The sequence below is a fragment of the Gekko japonicus genome, unplaced genomic scaffold (assembly GCF_001447785.1).
Source record: "Gekko japonicus isolate JY-2015 unplaced genomic scaffold, Gekko_japonicus_V1.1 scaffold1146, whole genome shotgun sequence".
Classification (NCBI taxonomy): Eukaryota; Metazoa; Chordata; class Lepidosauria; order Squamata; family Gekkonidae; genus Gekko; species Gekko japonicus.
Window position 1 is genome coordinate 139,535 of NW_015173707.1, and position 20,407 is coordinate 159,941.

The 20,407-nt window shown below is 41.7% G+C and overlaps 1 protein-coding gene across 1 annotated transcript in view; it reads right to left on the minus strand.

Moving 5' to 3' along the window:
- The window catches only part of GREB1L (growth regulation by estrogen in breast cancer-like), a 121,888-nt gene that overhangs the window by 88,207 nt on the left and 13,274 nt on the right, over positions 1–20,407 (minus strand). Inside the window, exons 4-7 of the mRNA XM_015423303.1 lie at positions 15,116–15,292; positions 9,607–9,729; positions 4,294–4,428; positions 2,807–2,953 (exon numbers count right to left, since the gene is read on the minus strand). Of these exons, the coding sequence (XP_015278789.1) occupies positions 2,807–2,953; positions 4,294–4,428; positions 9,607–9,729; positions 15,116–15,292 (582 nt within the window). The remainder of the gene's footprint in view (positions 1–2,806; positions 2,954–4,293; positions 4,429–9,606; positions 9,730–15,115; positions 15,293–20,407) is intronic.

Below are 20,407 nucleotides of genomic sequence, written 5' to 3' on the forward strand. Positions count from 1 at the left end.
CAAGCCGCAGCGGGGGATCCGTGCATCTTCACAGGATCCCTGCCACGGGGGACAGTGATACGTGTTGCACCGCCGTCGCTAAGATGTGACGCTACGCGTCGCTCTGGCAACAGGGCTGTTTGGAGTCCCGTTGCCAGAGCGACGCATAGCGTCACATCCTGGCGACGGCGGTGCAACGCGTATCGCTGTCCCCCGCGGCAGGGACCCTGTGAAGACGCACGGATCCCCCACCGTGGCTTGGCAGCCCTAGTCCCAACTGAGGGGACTCACACAGCCATGTATGATTTTGGGGGATCAGGTTTGTTTTGAAATATAAACCTTCCCCCCAGGTACCAGGTGTTTTTAAGGTAGCAAGTGTATACAAATGGGTTCGCTATCATGAGGTAAGTTTTGTGGTGCAGAAGTAGATCATTGAGGCAGGATTTTTATATAAACAATACAGAAGATTTGTTTATTTAGAAACTGGTTTCAAAGAACAGATCAGCAGCACAGGTTTCCAGATAGACAAAGGAGAAACCTAGCTGAGGCACATAAATTTAAGCAAGTTATGGCTTCAGAGAGTGGTTTGAATTTTCTTCAATGCTTTCAGGCACAAAGAAGCTTTTACTGATCAGCCCCTTGGTTGGATCCTCTCTCACCCACCCAGGATTCTACCCACACCAGCCTACCCTTTCCCAAGTCAGACTAATTGGTACAAGGAAGGTCTGCTCGGTGTTGAGAATACAACAGGGTATTTTGTTCTCTCCCAGAGATATAGCCTAACCACTCTACCACACTACCAGGCAGAGCTAACCTTCACTCTATGTTCTCTTATTCTGAGCCAGACCTGAGCTCTCGCTGCTCTCTTCTTGAGGCAGAACTAAACCCTGCTGTGCTTCCCTCCAACTTTTCACCCCCCCTTCTGAAAGGTGATTGGATGCTGGAGCAGCACTCCCATAGGCTCAACACAGTGGCTGTTTCGCCTTCAGGAGCAGGACAGTCTCCTGTCTATCACAGGGATTCTGAATCAAGGCCTCCAGAGCTGACCTCAGCAGTCAGGTAGGTTCATGTGGGAATAGGCAGTCCTTCAGGTAGGCTGGTCTTACACAGGACAGGAGTTTAAAGGTCAACAGCAGCAGATTAACTTGGGCCTAGAAACAAACTGTGAGCCATTGTTTCTGATAGGGCCCTTCTGACTCACTCCAGTCAACATGCTGGCTGCAGCATGCTATACTACTGAAATTTCCAAGACTTTTCAAGAGTAGTTCTACTCTTGAAGTGGCCAGATCTTTTCAGCCCAGAAAAGGTCACAGCTGGTTAACCAGTCAAAGCTTCCAAAGAGGAATTCTTGATCACAGCTGCCACCTGCTTATCTAGCAATGGGCCCAGCTTCAGGTACACTCCCAAGCTATGGACCTGTTGGGATGAAGCTTCTACCGTGTTTCCCCAAAAATAAGACACTGTCTTATATTTATTTTTTCTCAAGAAGACACACTACGGCTTATACCAGAAATGCATAGAAATCCTGCTAGGGCTTATTTTTGGGGTAGGTCTTATTTTCGGGGAAACGGGGTATTTATTAGCCTGTATCCCCCCAAAAAAAACTGTATCCAGGCACTGGTTCAGATTTCTGCAGGCTCTCTGGGATCCTCTGGAAGTGCAAGATAGAGCTGAGTGCTATTAGCATATTGGTAACAGCCAAGCCCAAATCTCTGGATGACTTCACCCAGCAGTTTCATGTACATATTGAAAAGATTGGGGGACAAGATGGAGGCTTTCAGGACACCACATACCAGAAGCCAAGGGGCCAAGCAGCAGTCCCTCAACATCACTTTCTGAAATTTACCTTTCAGGCGAGACTGGAAGCACTGTAAAAGGGTATCTCCCAGTCCCAACTCTGAAAGGTGACCCAGAAGGATACCATGATAAATGGTATCAAAACCTGGTGAGAAGCCCAGAAGAATTAGCAGAGTTGCATTCCTTATATCTCCTATTAACAGGATGGCCAAGGCTGAGTCCCATATCCAGGCCTGAATGGAAAAGTTCCAAACAATCTTGATACCTGGAGTTGTGCAGCCACCACCCATTCAAGACCCTTGCTCAAGAACTGAACACTTGAAACTGGTCGATAATTATTCAAATATCCTGGGTCCAGGTTTCTTTAGTAGTGGACGCAGCACAGCCTGTGCTGGGGTTACCACCACTCCTTCTCTCAAGGAGGTATTAACTACCTCTCAGATCCAGTCATGTACATATTGATATAGATTTATTCTATCACTGGAGGTCTCCGGAAGATGCATTAAAGCCATCAAAACACACAAGTACCCATTACATATACAGAATAGTTCTGAAATAGTTATATTAATTTGTATGGAATATGCTGTAGGGCTCAATGAAAACCCATAGACAAACAACTAGGCCTCTCGTCCTTTTATTATATAGCCCTGTTCTATACTTTAGTCCTGACAGAAAAATATCTCCTTTTATAGCACCTTTTATAGCATGTATATCTTAATCCCCAGATATTGTAAAGGTAGAAAAATACATTCCAGCAGAATTACACCATAGACAAATCTTCCACTGACCTGACTTTATATTTTTGACAGACTAGTAGGAAAAATCATATATATCATGGACTCATATTAATCAGGGAACAAGAAACATTTCTGTTATCAGCATGCACTCAGACTAGAATTTTGATTACCCAGATATTATTCACCCCACAGATGAAATCACTCTGATACAGCATTCTGGTTAATTCAAAGCTCTAAAAATTTTAAATCAGAAAAACTGGACTGAAATTTTTAGAGGTGACACATGCAAAGGCTCTTTTCACCTTGTTCTCCAGACATGCCGCTAGGGCCAGGAGACATTGAGTGAGGAACTGGACGAGAGACTGTAGAGTTCATGACACTAGTTCGTCCTCCGTTGTTGTTTCCACTACCAACATCACCAGGACGCAGAGGGAGTGGACCTGAAGGAAACCAAATACAGAGTTCCCTTTAGGTGACTGTTTGGAAATGAACAACTGTATTACAGAATCCCAGAAGGCTACAATAAGGCAAGACAATGTTTACAAAATTAAATTTAAATTCCATGTATCTCAGTGTTATAGAGGAATTCCATTTTGATAGCACAAAACAAAATAAAGGGTACTTTCAGGCTAACCTAAACATTTTTAAAAAATCAGATTGTAAGGAAATTCCTTTCTCCTTTTTTTAAAAGAAATGGACAGGAGATGAAAAATGCATCTACAATGAATAAAAAAGTAGGGCTTCAGATTTTAAAAGTATTTATTGAATGGGGAAGCCAACTGTAATCTGTAATTGTAATCTTCTGGCAGAAAGGCACTTCCCTCTCAGAAAAGGAGAAGTGAGAGAGTGGCTTGGGGTGATTCTATCCTGTCACTGCAAACCCCCCACATCCTGGCCAGACCTACTCCTGGGGGTCCTCTGAACCCAGAGACAGAGGTTTGAGAGGAGCAGACAGTTGTTTGAAAGGTAGAATGGGTTGCACTGGCAGACGGCAAAGTACCATTCTGTGACCAAAGTTCTGCTCACTGTTGGTTAGATACAACCTAATGACCTAATGAGAGTAAATTGTAAACCATGGGACCCTCAGTTCATTTTGTGTCAGATGTAGGTAGCAAAGACGAACATATAAAAGATGGTCATTCTGTCTAACAATAACTAGCTGCTTCTGTTTATTCAGTATTAAGTTACTTTATGGTTCCTTCCACATCTAGAAAAGGGAACTTACACTGAGATCTGGCTAATATACATATGTATTTCACACAGCTGATCAGTTTATTTAGAAGGTACAAGTGTCACTCAATGTTATTTAATCTGTTGACTGCCTTTAAAAAGGAATTTCTCCCCCATTTTTTTGCCTTCTTATTTAAAACATTTAGTCTTCATGAACTGGAGTTTTATGTAATATTTTAGCTTGGATAGTGTAAATTCTATCCATAATCAAAGACTTAACATCTTAGGCATTGTTTTCCTAAGGACTATATTAAACACCTAGACAAAACCATCATGAATGTTTTTGAAACTGAAATGTCGTTATAAGTATATAAATAAATAATACATTGAGATTTCAATTTGGATATGGAAAACATTCTAGGTTCAGGAGGAGATGCAATAATCATTCATGTTACTGAATGTTGGCCAGGAACATGACTTAATGGACTGTACCAAGGGCTATGAACCACTCTCCAGCAGGAGGATCTGATCCTCCCACACTTGGAACTATGGAAATGGTCCACTTTTTCTCCCCTGTCAGATAACAACCCTTGGGAAGATAACATGTTACCTGTTGCAAATGTCTTTCCTACAGGTTGCACAGGCAAAGCAATTGGTTTCACTATGTTCTTATCCCTTGACAAATCTCGTGTTCCACTTAAATTAACAGCAGAGGAAGATTGTGCTGGACTGAATATTGAGGAGTCTGTCAAAGAGATTGTTGTAACTACTTGACAAAATCTATGTTAATCTTTGAATTCTCCTAAAACATCCAAATAAGTTCCTTTAGAAGTATTAAATCCAAGAATTTACACTAGGTTCTTATAATTATACTTATCATTAGTAATGCATTTCCCACATTGAAGGCTTTCTATTCACATTATTTAACACTTATTTTAATTGTGTCTTAAATTTTAGAACTTATGGACAAGTACTTCGGTTTACTTGAACAGGACTACTTGTGGGCAGGTGGCTTCATATTTTCAGGTAAATAGGTATACTGCTGATTTTGCACAAAGGTAAAATATAGCAGAGAGCAGCAAATGAATGTTCCAATGGCATAAAGATAATGTGAAAGCTAAGATCAGAACAACAATGCAATACACAGCTCTGTTGTCATACTTGACCATAGCATACACTATCCATTTGGACAAAAAGGTGGCTAAATATTAACATCCTCAATACAGAGAGAGAGACAGAGAGAGAGATTAAGTAATGGGTAAACTGCCCAAAATTAGAGACAAGGTGCTATTGTTTTCAGAGTGTCATGTGGTATGAGAGAGGCATCATTATCCATTATATGTAAACTTTTTCAGTTACTGATTCTAGTAAACATGTTTTGCAAATTCTAGTAGTTTTTTTCAGAAGTCTGCAAACCCTGCTGGAATAGAGACAACATACAGAGCATGTACATATCAAACTTTTTTCAACTCTCTTTTAAAAATATCTCCAGCCATACATGGCAAAACTTATATCATAGTCAGGGAAGAGAAGACTGTCTGAATTCTCCATTCATGCCATGCAAGCTCAGAAATCTGAGCTGGAACATGAATGTGAGGCAGTTCAATGGGAGAGAAAGCCAACCTGAATCAGGAAAATACACAAGATTTTAATTAGTATTTGCTAGGGCTTAGCTCATCCAAGTTCTCACTATAATGAAGAAAGTGTTCCACTAATCTATAATGCTTCACCAGAATAGGTGTCTTTCCTTCTTGTCAATGCTATCATGGTTCCCCAAGAAAAGGTATTCCATTGTCCTTGTCTTGTTTGTCCTTACTGTCCTTACTGCCCTGCTATCTCAGTGCATTGAAGCTACCTGAAGTCACCAGGCTCAGAATCACCAAGACTGTTATGCTGGACTGGGAAATCTTCCAAGTGGCTCCCCACTGCCTTCTCTGGATCGCAAGCCCCTGAAGTAATTCATCTTGCTGTGTGGTTTCCTCCTTTTATGCCCACATTAGTAACACTCTCTTAACTTGTGCCTGTCCTGGTCCCCCAGGCCTCTTTCTCTGTGGCCCTGATGCACTCCAGTGTGATGGGATCTTCAAGAATGCTTAGTCAACAATTATGGCCTAGAAAATCACCCTTACAGATTGCAGGTAGACTTTAGCAGAGCACTCAGATTTTCCAGTGGTGACAGCACAGAAATCAGCATCTTAGGAATCTTAGCAATTAAGACCGAGAAGGCAAGACTGGAAAGTGTGTGGAAGGAAGCAGACCATGAAAGTCAGAGGCAGAAGGCTTGGCAACACGGTTTTCCCAAGAATGGTTTTCAGTGCACTTCCTTGTAAGTAGAAGAAGAATGAGTTATGCAAGATAATGAAATGTATGATAAATGGCTTACTTTACACACATAATTTATAAGACAATTAGGACTGTTTTGGAAGAGAATCCAATGTTAATGCAAACTATTGCCGTGCCCTGGTAGACTCTTATTTTCTGAGGCCAATATGAATGACTTTTTTGTCTGTAAAAATTATATTTCACATTAGATTAATCTTCCCCTTAGGCTGTTGATATCCTAATATTTTCAAATTTTTGTAACCTAACAATGAACTTTTCCTTGCAAACAAAGCAAACTGGATTTCACTGGATACATTAATCTGAGAAAAGCAAACAGGGGCATGATCATTTCAACCTACACCAGTGAAACTAGCCAGCAAGGGGGGGGGACTAAAAGCAAAGGTAAAAGATATTATTAAAAGACCTGCAAACCTGATAGACACTGGAGATTTAAAACAAAACACAACACATGAGGGAACAAGCAGAGGGCTATGGAAAAAGGAAGTATTTGTCAGCAGGAATAATCGTTGGCAACTGCACACGAGAACCTTTGCCAAAACACTGAGAGATATAAAACATCCAAGCTACAAGGAAGTATGTTACATTTACTCTTCTGGAAAGCAGTCTCTCTTTCTCCTTTTCCCCTCCCTCAGAACAACTGGTATATAAGTGAGTCAATACACAAGGGCAGTAAGGAGTCTTGGCGGGTCCATAGTTACACTGTGGCATTTTGGGGCCCAGCCCCCCAACTTCTTTCCAAGCCCCCCCGAGTTTCCCTGCATCCCAGGGCCCTCAACACTCTGGGCCTTCCGGAGTACTCCCCCCCGGCTGCCACCGCCCCTTCCCCAAGTGAGGTTTGTTCAAAGCGACTTCTCTGCCTGTCAGCAGCCCTACTGGCTCCATGCCGGGCTGGTGGTTGGGGAGGGAGGGTCCTGAGCTGGTGGCAACTGCACTCGCCTTGGCTGGCTGGCGGCTGGCTGAGTGGGCGAGCACACTGGCGTGTTCCTCCACCGCCTTGCCTTGCCGCCTGCCTGCCTTTCCTACCCGGCCCCTGTAAACGGGAGAGCAGTGGGCAGTTGGTGCACTGCATGCTGGTATGGGAGGCTGGGCTTGCAGCCGACTGACCCGGAGAAAAAAGAAAGAGCAGCCGCCGCAGGAGAGGAGACACCGCCTGCTTTTCCAGCATGCCTGCCGGATTTCAGCCACCCTCCGTCTCTGGGGAAGGTGTCCGCCCTGCCTGCCTGCTGGTGGAGCACCGGCCAAGAGAGCCGTAGGAAGACCTAACCCCATCCAGCTAGGGGCGCGTTGGGAAGCTTCCCTTTGAAATTAGTAAATGAGTGAGTCGGCAGGGGGGAGGGGTCCAAGCTGGGGAAGCTTTAACTAATTTAATCCACTTGGTGCCTCCTAAGAAATTTAAATGCCCCCCCAAAAAAAGGAAATCCTGGCTACGGGCCTGAGTCTTGGTAAACTGGACTGCATCGTGTTACCTTCCCACGCTAAGCAGAGAATGGCAAAGTTCTACCCTATGGTTTTAGCAACTATAGTAGTTTGATGGCATCTGTTTTTCATGCACTAATATCTACAGAGAACACGAGGAAGAGAAAGTAGAGAGATTAAAGAATTATACAGTCACTGGAATCAAAGCCAATGTCGAAAAAGCTATGGCCAGGCAACAGTCTTGCTCTGTGCGTACTAAAATCCACAAAATGAATCACCTACAGATTTAAGATACATATGTAAAGATTTTAGAAGGTATTTGCAAGGAGACAGGTGTTTAGGAAGGGTTGCCAACTCTGGGTTGGGAAATACCTCCATTTGAATGTCACGGCAAACTCTGGTTCATTTCAAACCAGAAAATCTTTCGTCTTGACTTTGGTATGAAGAAAAGAGGTGAAGGAAGGGAACATGTGAGCCTGAAAATGAACTAGGCCCATTCTAGTCACAAACAAACTGGAGTTCGCTCATGATGTCTGAAAGCAGCCAATTTGATAATATTTTCATTGGAATAGGATAGCAGGAGTTAAAAAGGGGACTGGCAGTTGTGATGCGACAATGCACACAGTGAAAAGAAAAAAGCAGAGCACAGAAGGTAGATTTATTAATTTAGTTGGCACCACCCAAGACATAAAAATATAGATCCTTTGTTATTTCAGATAAACTATATATTTCCATACCAAAAAAATCTCAAGACCATGATTTCATAAAAACAAAAATGCAATTGTGCTGAAACATTTGTAATCCAGTTTAGAAGGGTAAATGAAATATTAGTACAGGTTTATTTGATATTGATCTCCTGCTGATGATCAGCAACAGAGCAGGCATAATTCCAATGTAAGCCTTTTAAAATATAACCAGTTAAGTTCTTGGTATGGTCATCTGTTCATATTTGGCAAGATGGGTCCACAGAAGGAGCTATAGAATTAAATAGTGATAACTTTTATTTGACCAGCTTACATTGGTGGATAAGTAAGCAAGTAAATAATACTTTATCAAGATTCCGGCCACTGATGAATTTTATTCAGCTTGAAAGGAGCTATGTTCCTATACAGATGATTCAGTGATAGGTACTACAGTGTATCACATACACATAGTGGTATCACAAATATTGCAAGAACACATATTTCAGTTTACCCAATCCATTAGAGTTTGTTGTTTCCAATCCAATCCAGTGTGGATAACAAAGCTGCTACCAATTTAGGCATAGTAAAGATGGGGAAGGAAATTTTACTTACAAGAATTTTGCTTACATACAACCCCATTAACTCACAATTTCTTAGCCATATTTAAAAACATATGTACATCAACTCTATGCATCTTGCTTGCCTTTATACAGCAACACAGATGTAAACAAACCTATACAGTTATCAAATAATTGAATACCCAAAATAAACCTATGGTTTTCAAGAGAAATTTTCTGTTGGCTATATATGCAAATTTCAGTTTCTTTTAACCATATGACTGAAGGACTTCCCCAATCCTTTGGCCTGTAAGGAAACTGCACAAAACGCATAAGCTACACTTCTCCGAACACTGTTGCTAAGCAACTTTGATTCATTTTAGTGGGGCACATGCAGGTTTTGTCCTAAGAAACACAAGAATGAACATATATTGGGCAACTGCCATGCTTTGTAGGTCGACCCTTTAATTGTCAACAACTCTAAGGCACATAAACAAGGGCTCAATAAGAGCTGCCAACAGAGGCCACTGTCCCCACCTGCCACCCCCACTACCACCATCTGCTTCTTGCTGCCCCTCACTATCTGCCTACTGTTCCCACCCCTATGCAGCAGCTGGACCAACTAATATTCCTTTCCTCCATCTTGAAATACATCCCCAGTGGGGTTTTTACAGCTTGCCATACAGTCTTTAAAGATATCTTAGCTGTTCTAGCAGCTGAGTGGAGGGTGGCAAAGAAAAAGTGATAGCCATTATGACAACAGGGGTGATGGCAAGGTATTTTCACAGGCTGCCGTCCCCCAACATCAGCCACCCAAGACCACCACCTCACCTCATCCCATCATATACCTCGCCATGAGGCTTAAGCTGTGGCATAGTCACTACTTTCCTCAGCTCTAGGACACAATGCACTTTCAGCTCCTACCTGTCTGAGTGAACCCTGTCTTGTATCCATTGGCTGCTCCACTCTCAGGGGTCGTGGATGGAGATGCTGAAGGATTAGGTTTAGCAGAATGGCTAACAGCAGATGATTGCCTGCTTCTACATTCTGCAAGTGAAGTAGCTACAGTACATATTAAGGCAGCCAGAGTTACAGAGAGACAATTCAGAACAACAGTTGTTAAACACACAAACAATAAAAAGGACAGTGCAGCATATTTGGGGGAAACAATTATATAGCAAGTTCAGTCAAAAATCATATACTTGGAAATTTGTAATTGAAAAATTATAGTTTCCTTTATATTTAGTGTCGCAAATATGATACTGCATTTTGACAGGACATCAAGGAAGGGCTTCACAGAAAAACAATTTAATACCATTAGCAGTACTATCCTATAATCCTTTGCACAAAAGCAAAAAGTCAGTAAGATTAAAAGCGAAGATCCCTGCACCAAAATAGCCAGGATACTTAGGGTTGCCAACCTCCAGATGGAGATCTCCCACTACTACAGTCCTTCTCCAGGCAACAGAAATCAGCTCCCCTGGAGAAAATGGCTGCTTTGGAAGGTGGACCCTATAGCATTGTACCATGCTGAAGTTCCCCCCCTCCCAAAACCCTATCTTCCTCAGGCTCTACCCCCAAAATCTCCAGGTAATTCCCCACCCAAACCTGGCAACCCTAACCTGGATACTACACCACTGAAACAACACCAGGCAGTGCATAGATGCTGCTATAATGTACAAGCTTTTGCACAAATCACATACAGGAGGGTAGTGGGCGGCAACACTAAACACAATCCCATCCATATGAATGGGATTAGATTTTGCATCCTTGCAATACTTCAGCTATATCACATGAGCCACTCAAAAAAGTGTGTGTTATGAGCCAAATCCCATAACTGCACATACTGTTAAAGAATGTTATGCCATTTCATAGTGCCTGTTCAAGAGCTGATGCAATGAAAGCCTTTTATAAGCAGCCGTAAAATGAGGGGAGTACTTTCAGACAGCCACAATGCATCCCAAATTGCTGGTTCCCTCTAATGTCATATCATATATATGGAAGATGTACAAGATGGACAGGTTGAAAGTAATCTCTTAGTAAATTTTAGTACCATAATTCAAACATGCTCATCAGCAATTGCTTCCCTGCCTCACGCTTAGCTCATGGGATACAAATATAATCTCAGATTCTCTGCAGCTTGATCTTCCTCGATGGCTGCATTCAGATGTCATGTGGAAGGGCTTCGGCTAGAGATGAGAGGGCTCAGGGGGAAAAGGAACGGCCTTGTTCTCGGTTTTTCCAATAGAAAACTTGGGAAATTTGGAGGACCACTTAAAAGAGACTCCTATGAAATGTTTTCTCTTTCAGAATGAATAAAATGGATTTTAAAACAAGGATTTTCATACTAAAGATATCTAGCATGAAAAAGTTTCCAATGAAAAGGCTGGAAAATTTGGGGGAGCACTGGGGAAAAAACTTCATATATAAAACATTTCACTTATTCCAAATGGAAAGCATGAAAAAGTCTGAGGATTTTCTCAATTTTCTAATGAAAAATTGGGGAAAATTTTGGGAGCATTGAAAAAATACTCTTACTGTAGACATATACAGTATTTTCAAGATTTTTTGTTTACATGTAAATAACTATATTTAAATAATTCATATGCTATGTGTTTACTGATAATACATTATTAAAGAGTCCAGGGTTTTCAATGTTAAAAAGTTTAATTTAATATCCAGACACACTGGGAGTCTTACCTATTGTGACTCTATGAGAAAGTTTCTGTTCAAATAATATTATTTATTTTGTTTATTATCAAATTGACAAAAATTAAAGATACATGTGCTATGATGGCATAGGGTTCAGCAAAAAAAAGCAGTTTACAACTCCTTCTCAAGTACTGGGTATACTTTCAGTTTTTTCCAAAAAATGAAGATACGTATGCTTTCAAATTCCATGACTATGCCAAATTGTACAATTCTATACGCTGCCTAAATTATAAGTGATGCATTTTATGTTGTTCAATCAATAACATGTTTAATAATTAAGTAATTATTGCATTTGTTTCCATTTTTCCATCTTCTGTTCTTTTTAGGGGGGTAGGGGAATGGAAAAACTTCATTCTTTTCCCGTGGATTCAAAATTTCTACAGATTTTACATCTCTAGCTATGGCTCAGTGGGAGAAAATCTGCTTGGCATGTAGATAGTCCCAGCTTTAGACCTCCATCTCTAGTTTTAAAAGGATCAGGTAGTATATTATATGAAAAGTTGCTACCTAAGACCCTGGAGAGCTGCTGCCAGTCTGAGCAGACAAGACCAATGTTCTGTTATGGCAGTTTCATGTGAGTTCTTATCAAATAACAACTCTTATTTACAGGATTTTTTTAATGTACACATAAAGTATGCAGTCAACAAGGGTCAGAACATTGACAAAAAAGGTAATGTATAATAAACCACAACATAATTTGATACAAATAAACAAGGGGAATAAGAAAAAGAAAGAAAAGAAGATAGGTTACCAAATGAGAATCATAATACTGATAGATTCCTTGACTGTAACAGAGGGATAAATCTAATTCTTACATATATTTGTAATTTCACTGTTTATAATATCATCTTTCTTAGAACAGTAAAATCTTAAATTGATTTGGTATTCTAGAACTATGAGAGTTTTACTCAATAGAAAGTAAGAAAGGAAATCAAGTTGCAGAAAAAATGCCTATATCTGTTTGGGTCAAAAATGTTTGAACTGAGGGACAAATCCACCATACATGAACCATGGCATCAATTTTATGACACCTTTGCCAACAGGTATTACATGTAGATATTTATACCAGTATATGTTCTGACTGACTAAACTGGTTTAAAGACTTCTTGTTAAAATATATTATTAAAGGTAAAGACCCTTCTATTGAACTACATTCTCCTGTTTAAATTAATATTGTGAAGTTTAAAATGAGAATGCATCTCATAATCTGTAAAGGGCAACTTTGGCCCATTTATGCCAAATTTTGAATACAGCAATGTAAATGGATTACCAGTGTAATTACTGAGCTATTTAGATAATTCACCGAACAGAATACTTTGCAGTTTGAACTTTTCTATATTGTACCAGTGCACATTGGATTTATTTCTACTGTGGAATGATTCATTACAAAGTATCAACTAGGAGCCCCCAAACCTCCTTTTCCCTTAGTTCTATTTGTAAAAATATTTTTATTACAAATTAGGATTATCCTGATGGCAAATATAGTATTAAAGAAAGATTCCCATTGTTCAAGAATTTAATCAAGTACAAGAAATGGGGTGGTTTGCAAAAGAAAATTCATTTAAGGAAGACTCAAACATTTAACAACAGCTCTGCCAAACTATGAAAAATATAGTTTGTACGATCCTCTGAGGTCTCTGATTTTCTTTTTCATGAGAGGAAAGCGGTTGATTTTAATCAAAACCTTAAAATTTGGTGTAATATGTATACCTAGACATTTCCAGGGTTTAGATATTCAATTTAAATTAGATATTTTGAACATTTCCATTCTTTTCTTAATTTAGTATAATTGATATCAGATATACCTGTATTTATTTAGCACCCTGAAACCTTACTGTATTTATTAATCTCTATCTGAATTAGTATGAAAAAAGTTTTCAGGATTAGATATGAAGGCAACATTATCTGCATACCAACGGATTTTATATTCACAGTCATTAACAAAGTCCCTTTTATAGCTATATCTATCAATCAATCAAATTTAGTGTAATACAAATAACTGTATATACAAGGATGGATCCAGCCATCCTCCAAGTACACTACCTTCCTCCAACCTAAGAAGCCTTCCTTCCAACAAGTGGCTCTTCAGCCAACAAATGAGCCACCCAAGTTGGAAGAAGGCTTCAAACCTGAGCCAAATGTGGAGTATAAATATTTTAATAAATAAAGGCCCCTGCCACACGGCAGGGAAAAGGATGGTCAAACTGCGGCTAATCTGAGCCGCATCAAAGTTGAGACGGCGCGGCGGGATCTCACGGATACCCCGAGCCGTGGCGCTGTCGCTCCCCGGCACGATCAGATGCCGGGGAGAAAGCGACAGTGGGAAGGGGAGGCTGGCGAACTGCACATGCTCACACATGCGCAGTTCGGCCAGGAGCCAGTGATGCGCCGGCGCAAGGACGCGCCAGCGATCCCACGGCCGCACTTGCCGCGGCCCATTCGAAAGAACCACCCAGGTAGGTGGTTCTTTTTTGGTGCGCTTCATGGGCGGGATGGGACGGATCGGAGACGGTAGCACGACGTTCCCCAGATGTTGCTGTGGGATCGCGCCCGTTTGCTCCGGCCCCGATCCGCCCTTCTCCCGGCCCAAACGGCTTGTATGAACAGGGCCAAACTTTGCTAAGTGGAGTGGTATAATAGGGATAGGATCCATCCCATTATATATTTGGTACTACAGTATACGCTATTTTAAACTTCAGCAGTGGAGATATCAAGCAATGAAGAAATCTGGGTTTCAAATTAACTCCCATTACCCTTGACATATAAAGGCAGGCAGGTGGATTTACCATAATTAGTTTGTGCGTAGGAATCAGAGTTCCTATGGGCTGAACTATTATGGCATCCGTGGGTCTGACCTGTGGACACCGCTGACATTCAAAGCTGAATTTGGGCCATTTCAAAATGCTGTGAGGGCCTGATCCTGACTGGGCCTAGAGCATAGCTGGACCAGAGCCTTTTCAGCATTTGAAAAAGTACTGGTGTGGGATAAGAGTACCTCATCCTGCAGTGCTGCAGTCCTGATCATGATCACCCCTCATAGCAATTTTAAATGGCCCAAGTTCTCTAAGATGATAGCGGAAGACTGGATTAAACCCTGTTTTAGAATCTAGACTTGTGGGCAGAAAACAAACTCCAGTAAACCTGCTTGCCTGCAGTTGCATGTTGTGACTTACTTGAGTTTGTTCCTCTAAGCCCCACTGACTTACAGTTCAGTTTAATATCTAATAAATTTACTCATTTACTATTATGACTTATTTACTAATTCACTCAACGTCTCTACTGTTCAGTGAAATGTATGAAGAAGGAAGCAGCTCATGCAGGGATCTCAAACAGCAAAAGCCTTCAAGGTCTCTTTGAATGTGATTTATGTATATACCTAAAAATACACATGGGACAAATACCTGTTTGCAAATTTGTACACCATGCAGTCATACCTGTCACAGAGCTGGGGTTAGTCACAACTCTCTGTTGAGTGTAAGGAATGCTTTTCTGGTGGCTGATACACGCCTTGAACTCATGACCAAAGACACTCAAACCAAAGACTCTTGTACACAGATGAAGAACTCAAAATACCATAACAAAGAATCCCCAATTTTAAAAAAAATAATAATCAAAATTAAGATAAATTGTTTTGAAGCCTATCTTAATTTTAAGCTTAAGAAACTCTATTTAATGCTCCCTAACATTCAGGCATAGGTCTATCAAACAAGGCATTTGTTACCTTTCCAGCATATTAGAGGTCCCTTTGACAGCACACCTTGGGCGCTTCTTATTAGGTAGTACTTTAAGTGCTTCTGCTTCTTTGGCTGAGTGGTAAGCTTCAGGTTAATGTGGTTGGAAAATTCAGTGAAATATCGAAATCCTTTTTCTCCACAGCCTATACAGTTTCCAGAAAAACCTGTGAGGGGGAAAAAATACATTCCATTTGTCAAAGCATGCTGCAAAACAGGCTATTTTATTGTTCCTGGCTAATTTTGTGTTGTTGGTTTTTAACTGGATGCACCAGTTAGCCACTTAGTGCCTACTGTACTATATATTTATTAATATGCATCTCAATTGCATACAGTTAGCAGGAAGAATGGAACAAGCCATGGACATCTATCACCATTCCTCAGAATTACTGGTCATGGTTCTATTGATCCGTATATCTTTTACATCAGCATCTCAAGAGGGAAGCAAACCATCAAACCCTGCAAAAGAACTAGTGCTGAACAGTTCTATTAACATCCTCAACATCCTTTCACAAACCCATCTTCCTTTGCCAGGGTTTTATTCCTGGAACCAAACATTCTTCCGTGTACTGATAATACCATCTTAGTCTGTATCACATTTTCAGTTTTCTCTTGTTTGCTTTTATGTGGAAAAAGGGATTTAAACTAGTCATACAGAATGGGAGGGAGGAGGGAATAAATATCCTGTCTGGCCTATAGAACTCCTTGATGTAAGAAGTAATCTATGTTGTCACGGCAGACTTTTGCCCCCTTGAAGGGGGTCTGTGGGGACATTCTGCTAGGACATAAATAAGTAAATATTTGAAGCAAAGCACTTAGTCCCATTGAAACAGAAGTTGAAAGCTCATCATGCTAAAGAGTACTGTAATCTCTTCTAAACATAAAAGACTTTAGAAGAAAGGTCAGCAGGTCAAACTAGTTTTGCAAGGTGACCTAAATTACATTGTTGATTAGGCTTCACTAGTTATAGTCAGGGCTATATATTATCCTTGCCTGCTGATTTCAAAGAGAGTTTTGCAGAAGGCAAATGACACCCAGTGAGTGAGGAGTAACAAAAGGCATCTTCTCAACATATTCCTTTAGTGACTATAAAACATGATTAGGCAACTTCTTCACCATCAACAGCTACACTGAAAATGCCTTATGAGTTGTAGCGTCCCAGTTTACTTAGATAACAGGCAGAGGTCAACTATGTGCAATTGTCAAGATAAAATTATTCTACATCTTATATTTGTACACACTCAGGCATGAAAAGGTTGTCTTGAAATGCGATGAATCATAGCCAGTGAATAATTTGCAACACTTAAAAAAAATGTGATTCCTGTTGCATGGGAATTTTTGCCACCACAGTTAATTTCAAACCAATAGGGCTAGAAAATGAAGTATAAGTTTCTGAATTTTTAATAATGCACAGGCCAGAAAACAATGGTATCATGGATTGTAGAATCCCATTACAACCTACCTAGATTTGAATATATTTTATACAAAGATACTTTAATATCACTGAGAGGCAAAGCACTATTGCTGATCTGTTTGGTGCACATGCAGTCCAAATCTGGAAACAGGCCCCTCTCCTTCAAAACTTGGGACATGAAGTCTGTCACCTAAAAACAACTAGAACTCTAGCACAAAGCAAACAAAAGGCACATGCAAGATGGAAATGCTACACTGTGGGAATACCAAACCACCCTCAAACAACCTGATGCATGGAGATTTGCAGTGACAGGAATGCAATTCTGAAAATGAGACTAGCCACATTTGTAGAACTTGCCCTTTTACATGAACATAACTGAAACACATATAGAAAGCAAGCTTCATGTAACCGCTTTCTTTCCTATTCTGGGGCTGTGGAATGTTTCTCAACTATTCAAACAAGTATTCATGTAGTTTCCTTAGTAATCTTCTGTCTTTTAAAAAGGAGTGCCATCTGACAATTGGAGAAAATGGACATACTAGTAGAGAAGGAACTCAGGACAGGTCCTCATTTTACATGAGAATCACAATTGCTGCTTATAGCTTGCTGAGAAAAAAATCATAATATAGATAATGTGTCCACCTCATTCAGCATCCACACATACATGCTGTCTTGTATTCCGCAGGCAGGGCCAGTCAGGCCTCCTCAGGTGTTGCTGCTGCTCTCAGGCCTAGATAGGGAGGCTTGGGTGTTGATAGGAGCTGGGACTGGAGGCAAGGAGCTAGAGGAAGAAAGCTGCAGCTGGAGACAAGGAGCTGGACCAGGAGTACACACTTGCATCTAGTGGACCAGTTGATCCATCAAACATCCCTTCTCAACCAAAGCTTACATAGGCTGAGACAACAGCAGAGGTCCACCTGCTCTGGAAGCAGCACCTGGGACTCATCTTGCCAAGCTTAACTGGAACCGGGATCCTGCAAAGGATTACATCCACCATGATCTGGTCCAAGAGATGGAGCATGGGCTGCCAGCCTGACACTGCATCTTTGCTGGGCTATATTGGCATGAGCCCTCTGCCTCCACTGCTCCTGCCAGATAAAGGCAGATTCTGGTGGGCATGTGGATTGAGTCCTGGATTGGTGCTAAATTGCCCCAGGACCCAAGAAACAGAGGGGAATTCTGGCAGAGCTCCCACTGCTGGCTCTCCAAGGGCAAAAAATCAAAGGCACAGATATAGAATGGGAGGGACTTGGCTTTGCAGCAGCACATGTGAAAAGGATCTAGGTGTTCTGGTTGATCACAAGCTAAACATGAGCCTGCAGTGCGATGTAACTGCGAAGAAAGCTAATGCAATCTTAGGATGCATTAACAGAAGCACTGTGTCCAGATCACGGGAGGTGGTAGTACCGCTCTATTCGGCTATGGTCAGGCCTCACCTGGAGTACTGTGTCCAGTTTTGGGCACCACATTTTAGGAAGGATGTTGACAAGCTCGAGCGTGTCCAGAAGAGAGCGACCAGGATGGTGGGAGGCTTGGAATCCAAGACTTATGAGGAAAGGCTGAAAGAGTTGGGTATGTTTAGCCTGGGAAAGAGAAGGCTTAGAGGGGACATGATTGCAGTCTTCAAATATTTGAAGGGCTGTCATGTAGAAGATGGAGCAGATCTATTCTCTCTTGCTCTGGATTACAAGACTAGATCTAATGGGTGGAAAATACAAGGGAGTCGATATCGCCTAATATCAGGAAAAACTTCCTAACTGTAAGAGTGGTTGAGCAGTGGAACAGACTGCCTCGGGAGGTGATGGTTGCTCCTTCACTAGACATTTTCAGGCGAAGGCTTGGACGACCATCTTTCGGGTATGTTGTAGGGCTATCTTTCAGCTATGCTCCTGCAGAGTGCAGGGGATTAGACTGGATGACGTGCAAGGTCCCTTCCAACTCTAACATTCTATGATTCAAAGTTCTGGAAGAAATCACTGCAGGTTCATCAGGGACAAGTTCTGGAGAAGATGGGCCAGATGCATCTGCCCTGCAGGGGCCTCCCAGAGTTTTCTGCTCTCCTCAAGGCCAAGCCTCAGGCGCCTCCTCAGAAGCTTCTGATTCCAGAGTCAGCTCAGCAGGGGTCATGAACCCTGGTGTAGTCAAGGTGCTCAGGCACAAGTACACAGATGCAGAGCTGCCAATAGGTACAAAATTCCAGTGGCTCTGGTTGCCTTGGGGCTCCAGGAACTGCACCAAGGGTAGCTGGGGGGTATAAACTGCATGACTATTCTAATTAAGCATTGTGTATGTGTTCTCTGGAACACAAGGGGGGCCAACTCTGGTGTGAGGGGACTTAAAGGGTATGGGGGCCTGTGCTAGCTTTCAGCAACCCTGCATGGTTGTTTACATGAACTGGCCACATTTAATTTTCTTTGGGGGATACACTGCTGTAACGTTTGCTACATGAAGTCTGGAATTGCCCCCAGTAGTTAAATTGTTATTGTGCCACGCACAGCTCACAAAAACACACTAGATTATACTAGATTATAATTCTTATGTTCTAGATGAACAACTAGGAACAAATAGAATATCTAAGAAATTGCATGAAGTCACTATGTCCAGGATCCTTTTATATTTTACCAGAGTAGCAGAGAAGGCTGGGTTTATGGTAATATTCACAAGATCAGCACTATAGGGGTAGGACTAAGCACAGGCGTGCTTGCTATCCAATCATTATGTAACCTCCGAAGTAGACAGAAAATTGAAATTCGAGCAACATTTGAAATGTTGCTCCCTAGCCACTACACTATCGTACAAAGAGAACCTACAACATATCATATATACATACAAATGAAACTGCCATACTGAACTCAAAGCACCAGCTACTTCAGTATTGTCTGCTCTGACTGGTGAAGAGTCTCAGGCAGAGAAATGCCTTTTCCAACACCTGCTATCCAATATCTTTTAAATGGAGACTGCAACTTTGTGCAACCAAAGCATGTGATTTGATGGTAAACTGCAGAGTCTTCAAGAATATCAGTGATTATTGAGAAAAATCTTCTCTAACACATGAGAGACATGCATATTCCATACTCTTTGTACCATCATAATAGCTTCATTTAAGGAATTAAAAACTGGATGCTCTGAGTCTAGAAGAAAAGTGATTTACAGGCTCCAACAGCATACCAACTTTTTTACATAACTTACTAGATCTTATCTCTTCAGTCTCCATAACCTGACAAGAGAATTCCTTCTTGCATTCCAGTGGCCATCCTTCTTCAGTTGTACCACAGCCCTTCCTTTGTTTTGCTGCACCCAACAAACCAGCTACCTGTCTCTCCTATTGACCTGGGTCAGATTCCCACTCTTCTGCTGCAAATTGACTCTACTAGAGTGACTTGTGGCTGATAATCCTGTTGATTTAAGTCTACAGAGATCCTGGTCACACGGAGGATTTGCCCCATGAAAGGGATGGAGTGAGGGTGCATCAAATGGGCGTGATCATACCACAACATCTGGGAAGCGTAGCGCACCCATCTCCAACCCGTACCGTCGACCCAAAGAAGCGGATTTAAAAGGCACTGGGGAAAAGGTAGTATAGCTTCCAGTAAATGCGCGGCATGGGCGGGCGTCTGATTGGAGACGTGCCAGTAGCCCATGGCATCCAGCAGCTGTCTGCGACCTGCACGTGCACAGTAACGCAGTACTGCCGTGTTGCCTCGCTGGGACTACGCTGTTGCCTCCCTGGTGTGATCGGCTGCCGACAGCCTGAGGACAGAGCTGCGGGGGAATGTAAGATAGCGCTCCCATGCTTCTTTTAGCTCCACCTCTAAAATGCCTCCCTTCCAGTGTGGATTTTCCCGCTCGTGTGACTGGGGCCAGAGAG